Source organism: Alexandromys fortis, unplaced genomic scaffold, assembly GCF_014885135.2.
Source record: "Alexandromys fortis isolate MF-2015 unplaced genomic scaffold, M_Fortis_MF-2015_v1.1 scaffold_79, whole genome shotgun sequence".
Lineage (NCBI taxonomy): Eukaryota > Metazoa > Chordata > Mammalia > Rodentia > Cricetidae > Alexandromys > Alexandromys fortis.
In genome coordinates, this window is record NW_026067964.1 from 7,039,478 (window position 1) to 7,051,777 (window position 12,300).

The 12,300-nt window shown below is 46.0% G+C and overlaps 1 protein-coding gene across 1 annotated transcript in view; it reads left to right on the plus strand.

The window, feature by feature from the left end:
• The window catches only part of Cmya5 (cardiomyopathy associated 5), a 95,450-nt gene extending 83,450 nt beyond the window's left edge, over positions 1-12,000 (plus strand). The window contains exons 10-13 of the mRNA XM_050153910.1: positions 2,153-2,286; positions 3,440-3,539; positions 6,183-6,356; positions 11,179-12,000. Of these exons, the coding sequence (XP_050009867.1) occupies positions 2,153-2,286; positions 3,440-3,539; positions 6,183-6,356; positions 11,179-11,425 (655 nt within the window). The 3' untranslated portion in view covers positions 11,426-12,000. The remainder of the gene's footprint in view (positions 1-2,152; positions 2,287-3,439; positions 3,540-6,182; positions 6,357-11,178) is intronic.
• The last annotated feature ends 300 nt before the right edge of the window (positions 12,001-12,300 follow it).

Below are 12,300 nucleotides of genomic sequence, written 5' to 3' on the forward strand. Positions count from 1 at the left end.
CGGTTTGAGTTCAGCGCCGTTTCACCGTTGCGCTTTACCCAAGTAATGGTACATGGTGTCAAGTTACTGATGAACGTGGCGTTTGCTCTCCTCGCCAGACTTCAGAAAACAGCCTTGATATATAACACCCCTGCCATTACAAAACAAGGCCGCTGTATGACGTGTAGTCTCTGGGGCTAAGGTTTCTTCTCCTTCCCCTGTCCCTTCCCCTCCAGGCTTCAGGGTGGCAGGGCTGGCAAAAATGACAAATGAACAATCCATAGTTATTTAATGAGCAGATGAAGTGTAAAATTCAGTTCATGCTGAGTGTGTGTATTAAAACAATAATTTTATTACTGATTCTTATCAGTGTTTATTTAAAACATTCCTTTGGCTGTCAACTTAAATAAGACAAGCAATGCATCTGCCATGGGCTAATATTCTAGAATATTAGTTGGGAATTACACTCGCTGTTGCAGGACATGGGTTTTCACCAATTAACTATAGCGCAGTGAGTCATTAGTGGTCAAATGGCTCAATTTCACCCCTCCGCTCTCAGCGTAGCTAAATATACCGCTCTCTGGAGGCCTGGCGAGGTGGTGGGTCCAGAAATAACAACCGGTATCATTTGAGGAGTGTGTGCTGACCTTTTCCAGACACTGCCCAGCAGAATTGCAGAACCAACCTGCTCCCTATTCCCACCCTCCTGAGGCCCATCCTGCGAGTTTTGTGTTTGCAGTCATGGGCCGGGGCCAGAGTTGCATTGTTTTTTTCTTGAAGACATTCTAGTCTTCAGATGTTTGAGCCTAGAATCTTAGCACCCCTAATCTTAGCACCCAGGAGGCAGCAGCCAGGAGGATTGTGAATCGGTTTGAGGCCAGCCTGGGTTATGAGGTAACCCTCTGTCTGTATAGAGCAAGGGCTGAGAATGCAGCTTAGCTTAGCTAGAGCACAGGCATGGGCCCTAGGTTCAACCCCTAACGCTGACGATAATCTAAAGTAGTTTATTTTCTGAATCCACATGCATTTTCTCTTTTTCTGGTTCTCCATGTTATTCTTTCCCACAGGTATTGAGCAAAACAAAACAAAACAAAAAAAAAGCGTAGAAATCCCCTTGGGCTGAAAAATCTTATTTTAATGCTTTCATACCACATTTCTTTAATAACAACAATAATGAACTCCATGGCCCCGAGAGTGAGCTACAACAGGGTGCCCTTGTCTTCTGAGAAAAGCACCCCACTCCAGCAGCCAGGCCAAGGGTAATTCCATCAGCAAGTAGCCTCGCTTGCAACTCTGCAGGCCGCTCCAAGTGCGTTCTGAAGGAGAGGCCTGAGGGCTTGTATCCGCACTCGAGGCCGGATTATCACACAGAAAAGAGACTGGGAAAGAAGCCCAAAGACATCCCAGCTCATGGGCAGGTCCAGAGAGTGCCACCTTCAAACTCAGCAAGTCCTCCTTGGCTTAAATGTAGGGCTATCACAGTTCGCTTGTAGGCCAGTACAACTTAGGCGCACTTCCCCTTTAATTGAAGTGGGCAATTTAGGAATAATAGCAGCTTTGAGGACTTGGGGAGGCGGCAATTAGAATCCTCTTTTCTTGCCAAGATCGTTTCTTTGAAAAGATACTGTCTTCTCTGAAGAGCTGCTGTCTTGCTAACCTGGGCGGCACTGGCGCAGTCAGGTGCAAAATCATCCCGCACCCTGAGGTTTTCACAGTTTGCGTCTGATGATGAGATAATTGGGGTCCCTTGTGTCGTAAACAGACTTCCCATCATCTTAATCCAAAACTGTCACCTCATCCAAAATCAATTAAGAAAACAACGCGTTCCTGGGGCTCATTAAACACAAGATCACTAATATTCTCTTTTTTTCCCTCTCTCTTTTTTTCTGAAGGTTTTTCAAAATGGTGTCTGTTTTTGTCCTGACAAATATTCTAGAAAATATATACTGAACAAAAGGTGATCAAAAATAGAAACAATTTAGTGAAGTAATCTCAGTGGACAATGGTGATTTTTCTGTTTTCTTCTTTTTTCTTTTTTAAGTTTTGCTAAGTCGGTGATTAGAAAGGGAAGAAAATAAGTTATTTGTTGATAATGAAAGATGTCTATTCCCTACAGAAGTAAAATATTAGTCTTGTGGCGTTATATTCAGAATTATCTTCCCTTTGTATTTAGATCCTTCTCTGGAATCAAAGGACTCCAACTGAAAGTCAACCTGCAACCCAACGACAATTATTTATTCTATGTGAGAGCCATCAACGCATTCGGGACGAGCGAGCAGAGCGAAGCTGCCCTCATCTCTACCAGAGGTACTTTCTGCTTAGCACCGAGCAGGGATGTCTGGGTGTTTCCATTCCTCCCCTTCTGCCAACCAGAGGAGACCCCTGAGGCAACTTCACAAGGGTCCAGCTGCTGTCAGTGAGAGGTTTTGCCACAAGGCCTCCAAGCCCGAGCCAGCAACAAGATGGCTCCTTTGTTTGCAATCCTCAGAGGTTCCCAATCTTTGCTGTGCTTAGCGATCAGCCAGGGTATTTAAGATACCGATCTCCTGGTCGCACCCCAGAGAAATGAATGTATTTGATCTCGAGATGGGTTGCAGCATTTGGGGTCTTAGAAATCTCCCCAGGCGCTTTGTGACTCACTCAGAATGCACTTAATTTGTAGGTGCGGGCTGTGTGTAAAGATTTTCTCGTTCTCTAATCCTTTGAACTCTGTGATGGGTTTCTAGTTTTGTTCTACTTCTCGTTTGCGCTCATTAATGTTTGTCAAATGAGTGAGCCAACAAATTAATGAACAAATGAATAATTCAAATACGTGATAAAACAGTTCAGTAACACTTTGGGGGGACGTCCCCAGAGAATGTTAACCAAAAACACTTGGCAGTTTTTAATTATGATGAATGAGGGATGGGAAGGTGGAAATTATGCTGTCTCATCCTAGATCCACAGATGGCACAAAACTGAGGGGGGCACATTACGTCACTGCGCCATGCCCTGTTTGTGATGGTGGTAGGGCCTGCATGAGTTGTAGGCAAAGATGAGGAGAGCTGCCTAGCCAGGGATGTTTTCCCACCGTCTCAGTACTATGCGCGCACTTTCCGTCGCTGGAGCCTCTGTGGGCTCTTCTAATATGCCCCCAATTTTGAAGCATGCCCAGGTCTTTGAGCATTTGTTCAAGTAGACATTCCGACTCAATAGGTCCAGGGTAGGGTCTTCATTTCCAGGTGATGAGGATGCCACAAGGAGCAGACATTGCCTAGCATAGACCCCACCTGCAGCAGGAGGTGGGCGTGACCAGCCCAGGGCATCCACTATTGCTTGCTCATGAGGAGTTGCAGCTGTGACTTCAAAGCACAGAGTCAGGACATTGGCTTCGGGAGAATGGGAGCCCGTGGTTTGACATGTGTGGACTGGCCCAGTGCTTGGCATTGTGACAATGCTGTCATCATACTTTCTCCCGTAGGGACCAGATTTCTCTTGCTGAGAGAAACAGCTCACCCAGCTCTCCAGATCTCCTCGAATGGGACGGTGATCAGCTTCTCTGAGAGGAGGCGGCTGACGGAGTGAGTAGAAGCAACCATAGCTGGGCTGATGCTCGGCTCTAGATGGGTTTCCCCAGGACTGTATCAGCTGAGCACATTCTTGGCTTAACGAGCTTGCCCAGTTATGTGACGAAGATATGTGCAACAGGCACTGTTCACTGTGAGGTGAGCAGTGACACACATAGCTCACAACTTGCAGCGGTATCAATATTTTTACTGGGACCCTAAACACAGATGGTTTTGGTCGAAACACTGGCTACTTTAAGGTATTATCTTTGGTTCAGTGGAAAAGAGAAGCCAATGATGATTCTGTTATTTTCTGTAGCAACCCAGGTATTGACCACTTGGATAGGAACGAGATACTTTATTGAGTTCTTAGTTCTAGACACAGAATCTTGCCCTCCAGTAGCCCCCACAAAAGGCAGAAACATCAAAGAAAACAGGATCCAAAAGCTTGGGATGCCTGGCAATTTACTTGCTCCCCCCATCTGTCTCCATCTCTATTTCTCTCTGTCTCTCTCTGTCTCTCTTTCTCGCTCAGCTATCTTGAGGGTTGAAATGGCCAAATGGGAGAAGGTATGGGCAAAGTGTAGGCAGAGTTTCTCTGTCCTGGCAGCCACTCCCAAATAACCTCACTGGGACTTATCAATTATAGATGCTTGACCAGTAACTTAGGCTTTTATTTTGCTAGTTCCTATATTAAACCATTTCCATCAATCTATGTGCAGCCACAAGGCTTTTATTTTTTATTTATTTATTTTTTTTACATTATCTGCATACTTCCAATCCTGCTTGCTCTGCATCTCATGGTGTTTCCTGGCAACCTTGAGACTCTGTCTTTCTTCCCAGCAGCCTCCTAGTCTGGCTCTCCTGCCCAGTTATAGGCCAATCAGGTCTTTACTGACCAATGAGAGTGATACCTATTTACAGTGTGCAGCAGACTTTTCAGACGCATGCTGCAGAGGACACTGATATGCCCAGGTGTAGGCTGCCAGCAGGAACAGAATCACTCCAGTCCCTGGTAAATTGCATGCACTCTGGTCCCATCTCAGTGCTCGACTGTCCACTGCCAGATTTACATGTGACTTGTTCCTGGAAATGGCCATGTCTTTCCAGGCCCCAGAACCCTCTGATTTGTATCTATAAGGCTGATATATATATATATATTAAACCTACCATCTACTCATGAATAATGGCTCAGCAGAAGTCCCGTTTTAGGCTTCTTGGAATCACCAGTATCTAGCCTGAGGATTGGAACATTGTAGGTGCTAGAATTATACCCATTCATGGATTGAGAAAACAAGTTTAAAAAATGATTGCAGAGTAGATATGGTGGGGTGGATGCTCAGAGGTTAAGATGATCTGAATTAGATCAGCACCCATGTTGGGCGGCTCACGACACCTGCCACTCAAACTTCTCGGGGTCTAATGCTATCTTCTGGCCTGTGTGGGCTCCTGCCCTCAAGTTCACAAATCCACATGCACAACAATACATACATATAATTCAAAAAAATAAATCTTAAAAAGAGAAGTACGTGGGGTTTCTTTAAAAAGGAAGTAGACTGGAATTGTTAAGAGTTCACAGATGGTATCTGATGGAAACTGGAATGTATTTTTATAGAATTTTGTTTATTTATTATTAGTATGAAAATTAGATCGTAAATATCAGGGAGCCTGGCTTTACTTCAGGGAGTGAGGATTTGTCAATTGGCACTTCTCTGAAATGAAGTTATTGGGGAAAGACACAGAGCCTGTGAAATACATTTACTTGTATTAATCATTTTCTCATCTGTTCAAGGGCAGAGGGAGGGGTGCTGACTGAATATTAACACTGAGAAGTTAAAAATGCCTCCTTGCTGTCTCAGCCATTTTCAGCACCATTGAGCAACCCATGCATGCATACAAGGTCATGTGTCAGTGATTGCAAGGGCTGGGGCTCCTTGACCTCACCTCCCGGAGGCCCCTGAACCATGGAGACAGTGGAGCACCTCCCCAAAGCCACGGTCACACTGCTCACTTCTATACTCTGCTCTGGCTTTGCCTGCTGTCTTGATATTTAAAAGCTGTGCCCCATGGGGTCACTGCCACAAGGAAGGTCAACTCATACTGAAATTCAGTTCTAGAAGGTTTGAAAGGCTGAATCTGACCATGCACATCTATAATCCCAGCATTCAGGAGGCTGAGGCAGGTGCATCACGGAGTTTGAGCCCGTGTGCCAAAAATCCAAAATGTGAAAAGTTCTGGAGATTCCATCTTTATTTTTGCAGGTCCTGGAAGAGGAAAACTCTGTAAGCCATGCTCTCCCACCTGCCTCTGTTACCTCCCTTCCGCTTCCCTAAGAGCAGAGGTTATAGCAGCTCTTTCCCTTCCTGTCATTGCCACTCATCGCCTGGTGCCCAGACCCTATAAGATACACAATGTACCATATTGTGTATATGTGCATGCGTAAGACAGTGGGCATATGTCAAATGAGTGCTGGAGGATGGTGAATGCTGGGGCAGTCTGGCCAGGGTTCAGAGCATAAGGAACAGATGGTATCTTTAGTCAATTGTCATCAGTTTCTGAAGTCAGGCCCCTGCCTAAAGGGGCATGTAAGGTTGATGCTCATGGGGCAAAGGCTGGTGATATCTGTGCTAACCTTGAGCTCATCAATGTTGCTTACAGGATCCCCTCCGTGCTGGGGGAGGAGCTGCCTGCCTGTGGCCAGCATTACTGGGAGACCACAGTCACAGACTGCCCGGCTTATCGGCTTGGCATCTGCTCCAGCTCGGCTGTGAGGGCTGGGGCCCTGGGACAAGGGGAGACCTCGTGGTACATGCATTGCTCTGAGCCACAGAGGTAAGCTGGCGCCCTGCCTTTCCTAACTTAATCAAAAGGTCACTTGAAGTATCTAGGCAGGGACCTAATGGGGAACTTAACCTGTCCTTGCCCAACTTCTAAACTAAGTAAGACAGCAAGCACAAAGGGTGTGGCGGATAAAGCGTCATTCTGATTACTACAGAAACTAAACAAGAGGGCTTCTTATATTCAGCCATACAGACCCAGCCACCCAGAGCCTGGATGGGACCAGCCTTCCTGCTCTGTGGGGCACAACTTATCTCTGAAGAGGCAGAGAGGGTATTATGTTCCCTCACCAGCCAAGATAAAGAGGTAGGGAAAGGAGGAATCTGACAGTTTTCCCATCTAAACTCAACCCAGGGTGGAGAGAAGTACAATGATGCTCAGAGGGACCTGGGGTCAAGAGAAGTACCACAATGATGTTCAGAGGGACCCGGGGTTGAGAGAAGTACCACAGTGATGCTCAGAGGGACCCAGGGTGGAGAGAAGTACCACAGTGATGCTGAGAGGGACTCGGGGTGGAGAGAAGTACCACAGTGATGCTCAGAGGGATCTTGGATGGAGAGAAGTACCACAGTGATGCTCAGAGGGATCTTGGATGGAGAGAAGTACCACAGTGATGCTCAGAGGAACCTGGGGTGGAGAGAAGTACCACAATGATGCTCAAAGAGCTCCCTCTACAGAGAATGACTTGGTGGGAGTGAGAAAGAGGCGGCTCCCTAGCGCCCTGTCCAGCATTGACTTATAACAGAAACTGACAAATTATAGCACATAAATCAAACCTGGTCCATGCTAGCTTTTTTGGTAAATAAAGTTTTATTAGAAGGCAATCATTTTCATATATTTATGTATTGCCTATGGCTACTTTTGCACTAATGTGGTAGATTGGAGAGGGACAGATTAGCTGTCACGTGCCAAGATATTTTTTTCTGTCTCTTTATAGATAACTTTACAAAACAAACCCATATTGTTTGGTGGGTGCATATTCAAAGCCATTAGCCTGTGTTAGTCTTGAGGGCACAGGAGAACATACCATGATTGCAGTATGCTTACAGGATAGTCTGAATTTTGTCCTGGCTTTACCCTTGATTCTTCCTCTTATTGGTTACTCTCCATTAGTTCGTTAACTCTTTGATCAATCTTTCATGCATTTTGTCTGTCTCAGAAGGCCTTGGTTTACCAGTGCTTGACATAGACTAAGGCTTGGTAGGGTTGAGGCCTGGCCTGCTACCTTTTGGGGTTGTAGGATTTCATAAAATCAAAGACAAGGAGGAGCTTTAGCATTGGAAGATGCTACCCAAGTGGCAGGCTTTATTCCAGTGTGAGACTTTAAAAAGGAAGCTGTACTTTGGTACTCCTGCTGTGGGCTCTCAGGAAAGGTCCCCAGCCTGGGATTTTGCATATCTTCAGCTATGCGTTTCCTCCCGTGTTCTCCTTGACAGCATGACTCTCTGAGGTGGTTCATGAGGGTGCCATCTCCAAGTGCTATTTAAAGTCACACTGCATCAAGTCAGAGCAATTATGATTAATTGATATTCAGTGCTGTGTCATGCTGAAGGACTCAGCCCCTGCCCAGAGTTTAAAATCATTTAAACTTGGAATTTACAGTCAGCAATTATAGGAGCCCAACATAGGTATTAATAAAAAACAAACCTCTTCAGGCTGGTAAGATGGTTCCATGGCTGAGTGCTTCCTGTGCAAGCTCTGGCATCCATGGTAGAAGGAGAGAGCCATTGCCAAAAGCTCCGCTCTGACCTCTGCATGTGTACAGCAGCATGCAGGTGTGGTGGCTCACAGTGTTCCCTGCAGCGGTGGTGATGATGTTGATGATGGTGGTGATGATGTTGATGGTGATGATGGTGACAATGATGATGGTGATGATAATGGTGATGATGTTGATGGTGATGGTTGTGATGATGATGATGTTGATGGTGATGATGATGGTGGTGATGATGATGATGTTGATGGTGATGATGATGGTGGTGATGGTGACAATGATGATGGTGATGATGATGGTGGTGATGGTGACAATGATGATGGTGATGGTGATGGTGGTGACAATAATGATAATGATGATAATGGTGATGGTGATGATGGTGTTGCTGATGGTGGTGATGATGATGGTGATGATGGTGGTGGTGGTGATGATGATCTTTTACATACTTGAGAACACAAACCAAAGGCTAGCCTCAAACCCTCCAATCACAAGTTCCCAGAACTGACTTTGTAGAAAACACAATTGTTTATTTTGTGACAAGTTCTTCCTATGTCTTTGGTCACTGGTTTTTTCAGGCCCAGTGTGGCCTTCTAGAAAGCCAATATTCCTACCTTTGTGGTTGCAGCATAGTGGCCAGTCTCAGGTGCCTTGATTTCATGCTCTGATGGTGCCACAAGAGGCACTTGTGCCCTTCAGGATTCTCGGGGTGCAGCACAGCAAGCCCTCCTGTGGTTCTCAGTTTTCTAGTTCAGTGACTTTAAACCGGTTCTGTGGCTCTTGATTGAACCTAAGCATAAGATGATCCTGGGAGACACCAGTGGTTCCATTCCTTGTCCTTCTCCACTTTGCTGTTTACCTCAAGGCCACTCATCCTCTGCCAGCCTCAGGCCAGCCATGCTTGTCTGTGCCCCATCTGCCCTGCCTGCCACAGCTAGACAGTGTTTTCAAACATTACTTTATCATACCCCCCCCCTTTTTCTTCTAAAATATACCCACAGATATCTCTGGTGCTAACAGAACTTACAGGACACATTGAAGAAGGGCAACTAGGAATTAATAACCAGGCAAAGGGAGGAGGGAAGTTGTCTATTGTATAAAAAGGGGTCAGCAGTGTTCAGGGTGATGGAAGCCCTGGGGCAGGAAGTCTGAGAGTCATAGTCACAGTCGGACTTCTGGAGGGTTCTTGTTTGAATAGACATCAGCAGTCCCAAATGGGGACGGGCAAATGGGGGGGGGGTCATGCCCAAGCGAGCCTAAAGAAACCTACTCCAGCAGAGGAATGCTTCCGTTTAGCTGATGGTCTCTTTTCCTAGTCACGTGGCCCGGTTGCTTTGGGCACAAGGCAGAGGAAAACTACCTCTTGAGGCTGGTGTGCAAAAACAAGGAGGATGGAATCACAGTCTCCCTACCCCATTTGAAGGGCTCCCCAGTGGCCTAACTGCCCTCTATGGAGCCCCTACTTCCTGAGGGACCTACCGTCTCCCATTGCACAGGCTGGTGACCAAGACCAAAGAGGACAAAAGCCTGTGAGAATCACAGGTCCCCTCGCTGAAGAATTTCATGAGGAATCAGTGTGCTAAGAAGCAGGAATGTACCTCAGGTCTCCTGGGGCTGATGGAGTCAAGATTTTAAGGGGTGTCTTTCCCTCTTGCCGCCATAATGGGGATCATCTCGGGACTGACTGGTTGGTGATTGGCCTTCCGGAATTAGGAACTTTCCCAACCATGGGTGAAGGACATCAGTTCACTGGGTCATTCAGAACCTTCTAGACCAGTGGTCCTTAACATGTGAGTCCCGACCCCTGGGAGAAGGGTCAAATGACCCTTCACCAGGGCACCTAAAACCTTCAGAAAACAGATAACTTTATGAATCATAATAATAGCAAAATCACACTTATGAAGTAGCAATGAAACTAGTTTTATGGTTGGGGGGGTCACCACAACAAGAGGAACTGTGTTAGGAAGGTTGAGAACCACTGGTCTAGACTTGTGTTGTACAATAGTACCTTCTATAATAATAGAAAAAAAATGGTGTCACAGCTCTTCTTGAACTGTGGCTGGTAAAGCTGAAAAATCTGAATTTTATACATCGTTAAATGTTCGTTTTAGGTGGCCAGATGTAGTTAGTGACTACTGTCCCTATTTGGGACTGCTGGTCTCTATTCAAACAAGAATCATCCAGAATTCCAACTCTTAATACCCATGTGACCCTGGAACTGCCTAGCCTGGGGTCTCTGCCACCTTGAATACACTACCCAGATCTATTGTCAGGGTCCCATGTCCTCGCCAGCCTGCTGGGCAGAAGGCGACTGCTCTTTCCCACGTCCGTGCCCATTTTGCTCTTGCTACTCTATCTACTGAGCTTTCTCCTTCCTCTTCCCACACACTCCTGTCCTGCCCATTCCTGGTAGCCTAGTGTGAGCTCGTCTGCCCCCACATCCCCAGAGGGCCTAGAGAGGAGCGAGGTACATGGTACATGGAACAACCCATGTGGATGTATTTGTGTTGGAGGGTAACACCAAAGCTCCCCCTGGCTGCTGAAAACTTAGAGATAAAAGGGGGAAACTGGTCTGGGCAAAGTGGGGCTTTATTCAGAGCTTGAAGTGGCAAGGACTAATGGCATTGCTCTTGAGCTTCATAAAGGCCCTTATGTAAGTTACCTCTAAATCTTTAAAAATGTAAAATTAATACGTTGTATGGAAGGCAAGCCCACAGTGCCGTTTAAATGCAAGGCAGCCTCACAGGAGTTTTGTTGGGAAGAATGACACGCCGTGAATGCGACAGTGAATGCACGTGGGCAGCAGGGAAAGAATTAGAAGGTGGAGAAGAATCACAGGGGAGGCACAGGCTGGTTATTCTGGGACTGCCCCCTAGTACGGAGCAGCAGAAGGATGACGAAGCACCTCCGCTGGATGTGCTAGGCATGCCAATGCCTAGAAGGGCTCCAGCAAAAGGCACTGAGGCCAGCATCACTGCAACTCATCCCTGTGAGCTAAACTGACGAGCTGAGGCCATGATTATTTCCAAGTGATTTTTTTTAAAAATCAAATCTTAAGGATTCCCAAAGATTTTGAAAAACTGAAATTCTCATTCTGTTTCCTTTCAGGTACACGTTTTTCTATAGTGGCATTGTGAGCGAGGTACAGGCGACCGAGCGTCCAGGCCGAGTGGGTATTCTCCTGGACTACACCAACCAGAGACTTCTATTTATAAATGCGGAGAGTGGACAGATGCTCTTCATCGTGAGGCATCGATTTAGTGAGGGCGTCCATCCTGCCTTCGCCCTGGAGAAGCCTGGGAAATGCACTCTTCATCTGGGCTTAGAGCCCCCAGACTCTGCCAGGCACAAGTGATCCTGGGCCTTCAGAGTTTATGAGAGTGAGAATTTAGGTTTGGGGTGGAGAGCTGTCATTCTCTCTCAGGTACCGTTGTTCAGATGGTCTCCCACACACCTGCTCTAACAATAGCTAAGGGTGCCACGGTCAGCATGGCAGGAAAGCCAGGGACCCTGTGACCTCACGGAGTGGGTAAGTGGAGAGGGTGCAGACACAGCCTCCATCCTTAGGTTCACAGTTGGCCTTGTTGACTAAATTTGAAGGCTTTGTACTTGACCTGGGAACCAAATCCAGAGAAATGGACTTCTGCCTGTTTTATCGGTCAAACAAATCCCCAGGTAGCCAGGCTAGAGAGGAGAGGTTTGTTAGTGTCACATCTCCTCTGACAAAGAGACACAGGCTTCTTCCACAAGAAAATGTCACCTTACTTCACTAAAGGATAATGAATCCTAGTCATTGGAGGAAATGTTTTAGCTGATCTAAATTTACAACGAATTCCTTTACTATTGAATATGCTGTAGAACATAAACCCCACTTCTCTGAAATTTTCAAAGTAGAAAAATACTAGATAACAGAGATTTCCACTTTGTTAAATAAATGGCTAGACTCTTATAAAATGAAATCTATTGTGTGAACTTATTGCACATAGCTTCATCCAGCATCTCTGGACCAGGACACAGTGGAGGAAAAATGCCATCACATCCAGGGGGACAATGCTACTATTGACTCTCATTAGCCGGTTTTGCACAAAGATTTTTTTTTCTTTTAGAAATAAAAATGCTCTCAGACCATAGAACCTGTATAGTTGTTCATAAAGTTAACCATCAGGAGTTGTTCATCTCTTCTTATGAAAAAGTAGGATTATGTATTTTTTTAGATCTTTATAATGAAAG